Consider the following 3277-nt stretch of genomic DNA (forward strand, 5'->3'; position numbering starts at 1 on the left):
ACCCCACCTTGATGTTTCGAGACCCCACTTTGGGTCCCGACCCCAACTTTGGGAAACACTGCCCTATATGATATATTTAACTGATTTTTTAAAAATCCAAACAATCAATGATTTATGAAGATAAATCAAGAAAATTAACAAGGCTGCCCAAACTTACGCACCRCACTGTAGATAGCTTATCCCCACAGTTCAGCTGCCTCTGAACCACAATGGACCATCACAATGTCCACAATACTGAATATGCTGCACTGAACCATCTGTAGATCATGTCCCATTATTCTCTCACTTGTGAACAAAACTCAGAGATACTTAAASTCCTCCARTGTCTCTACTGTGCCACATTTTAGAATACTGTTGATCTTGTTTGACAAGATTTGAAAAGAATTGTTGCAAAGGCTATATGTTAGTGTTGGTCTGTAATACACGTATAAGGTATACCCTACCAATGAATCCAAAAATAGCAACATAAGAACATATTCTTGATGTCATAAATTTAATGCATTAAGACATTGTCACAAGTCTTTCTAGAGAGATGYTAAGACCGTTGATGGTATAATTTGAGGACAATACTAATATTATAGCATATCAGCTTCTTGAAGGGTGTCACATTTTGTAGTGTTGTTTTTTTTACTTTAAAGTAAGAGCCATGAGGTATAGATAGAAACAAAAGGAACAATAGAAAAATAGAAAATTGGATTTAGCCAAACAGTGACTCCTCATTCTGAAAACTTAATAAAATAAAGTTTGTTATTTTTTGTTTGTTGCACCAGGCCCACTGAAAAGACAATCTTCATCATCTTCATGCTTGTGGTAGCATGCATCTCCTTGGTCCTCAATCTGCTGGAGATCTACCACCTGGGCTGGAAGAAAGTCAAGCAGGGGGTCACCAAAGAGTTTGTTCATGACAGTCAGTCGCTGCTGGGTGATAAACCTAGAGAGACAGAATTCATTCCTGAACAGACGTCTCCGTCGGTGCTCGAATCTTTGCCAGTCTATGCCAACGTGAGTGTGGTGGAAGATGAAGAAACTGAGGGAGGAGCTTACAGTCAACCTGGGACCTCTCACACAGTGATCTCCTTAAACCATGACARGGCCTCCGCACCTATGCCTGCAGGATCTACATCGGATCGTGCTGCGTTCCACCAAGAAGACTTCCTGTTGGAGACTTCGTTTTACGACAACAGTGAGAGTTTGGGAAGCCATGGACATCTGGCAGAGATAGAACAGAACTGGTACAACACGGCTTTGGAGCTGGATGGAAAACGTTCTTCCTCATATACCCCTCCTCTTGCCTCCGGCTCCTCATCTCCTGAGAACGATACAGCACCTTCAAAAGAAAAGCAACTCTCCATGTTTCCAACGCTCCCTCTCAATACCCCTCTTTCCTCTCTCGCACCAGAGGAGAAAAAATTGGAAGAGGAAATCCCGGTCGCATCAGCACTTTGCACGGTGCCACAGGATGACTTCACAGTCGTAACCAGGGCAGAGATGCATCAGCCTCCCACAGATGCAGGAACAGACTTTAGGAAGCCAAGTCGGGGAATGAAGAGTGGCGGTGCTCGAGCTCGTCCTGATGATCTGGCAGTGTAGCTAAAAAGCAAAAACTCAAAACACTGACATGATAATGTATACATGCTCTTTAAGAGATGCTTTATGAACAGTAGCGTAAAATTACACCCCATGTTCTGCAATGCAAGACTGGTCTTTTGCTACAAGAAGCACAAGACGTCYTGAAAAAAACAATAATTTCAGAGTTGGATTAGAAGACCAACATCATACTTACATTCGTGTGATAACAGATGTGAAGAATCAAGACCTTGATCTTAGCATGGTTGCAGGAAACAATGAAACAGCTAACCCAAGTCACTTTAAAGCTCAGTAGCTAAAACTTTCACCAACAGTTTGCAAAGACGGAACAACCTAATTTTCAACAAGGATTGCCAGTYCTACCCTGGCCCATCCATTTCCTCCTGGTTAATGTCCTAAATAAAGACTTTTATCAACTTTGGCTCCAGTTGCCATTGTTAGAAACATCAAAGTACAAATGCTAGTTTTAGAGACTCTTTCACTCGGGGGACTGCAAGAATGGACACAGCTGACTTGTTTTTTAACAGAAGAACYCATTAACAAATTGGAACTTGATGATTGAGGCCAGCTGTAAGTGGATAYCATAACACTGGATCCTGCAGGTTGTGGTGTACCACAGTTTTTAATTGAATCTTTCTGACATTGTAACATTTTTATTCTGTAAATCTAGATCGCTAAAGTCCCTGTGAATTAGCACTAGTTTCTAAGAAACAGCTACATCATGTTTACTAAGTAGCTTACGTTTAAAAATGTTTACCATCCTAGTTCTAAACAAATCAACYAAATTAAACTATTGCTAATAAATGAGCTGTATTAATTTGTCCTTTTTAGGAAATGTAGTTGCTGTTTTGAAGCTAGCTGAAACAAGTTTTTCCTGCTCTTTCCAGCCTGCTAGGTGATAGCAAGCCTTGATGTTTACTGTTAGCATTTATGCTAAGCTAAACAATCCGTTTATTTTTGTAGTTAACACTCGAACATGTGAATGACATTTATCTAACACTCAGCAAAAATGCAGATCGTTCATTTAAAGAAGTATAAATATTATCAATCTTTTCAAAAGATTAGCAACAAGGCTTGATTGAGAAGCTTAAAAGCTTAAATGACCCATCTCAAGACGCTTAAAGGGATCTCTGACTAGTTGTAACAATAGACTTTATTTGATAAACACTTACTTTGGTTGTAAAAAACCAAGTATTGTAAGATGTTCAGTTAAAAATAAACATCAAACTAATGCCTCACAAACGTCGCCCTTTTGTTTACACTGCTAAGGATTCTGGGTAAATGATGTAAACTGGTGGCTCCGAGCAAGGCTGGACTGGGACCAAAAAACGGCCCGGGCATTTTTTGGTCATGGCGGCCCACCATCATTATTTATACAATATACGAATACCAGAGGGTGTGTTGCATAATGTGTTGTTTCACAAGMTAAAGTGCAGGAGCCTACAAGGAAGAGAGTAACCATGTTTAAAAAGACTTGATGAGCTCTCCACTCGGAGACTTTCAGTAATGTTCATGAGGTTCTGATGCTCAGTCAGTGATCATCAGAGAGACTGTAGAGAACAGATCAGACAACTGCTAAACTTAAAGTTTTCAGAGTCACAAATGAAACTAAACTAAAACTTCCACCTTCCTAAAAGTCAGATGTAGAGTACTGATTCACATCTAAAGGTTTCATTTTTAAATTTAATAT

The 3277-nt window shown here is 39.8% G+C and overlaps 1 protein-coding gene across 1 annotated transcript in view; it reads left to right on the forward strand.

Moving 5' to 3' along the window:
- The window catches only part of LOC106519168 (gap junction alpha-3 protein), a 9712-nt gene extending 7321 nt beyond the window's left edge, over window positions 1-2391 (forward strand). The window contains exon 5 of the mRNA XM_014010722.1: window positions 771-2391. Within this exon, the coding sequence (XP_013866176.1) occupies window positions 771-1590 (820 nt within the window). The 3' untranslated portion in view covers window positions 1591-2391. The remainder of the gene's footprint in view (window positions 1-770) is intronic.
- The last annotated feature ends 886 nt before the right edge of the window (window positions 2392-3277 follow it).

The sequence above is a fragment of the Austrofundulus limnaeus genome, unplaced genomic scaffold (assembly GCF_001266775.1).
Source record: "Austrofundulus limnaeus strain Quisiro unplaced genomic scaffold, Austrofundulus_limnaeus-1.0 Scaffold72, whole genome shotgun sequence".
NCBI lineage: Eukaryota > Metazoa > Chordata > Actinopteri > Cyprinodontiformes > Rivulidae > Austrofundulus > Austrofundulus limnaeus.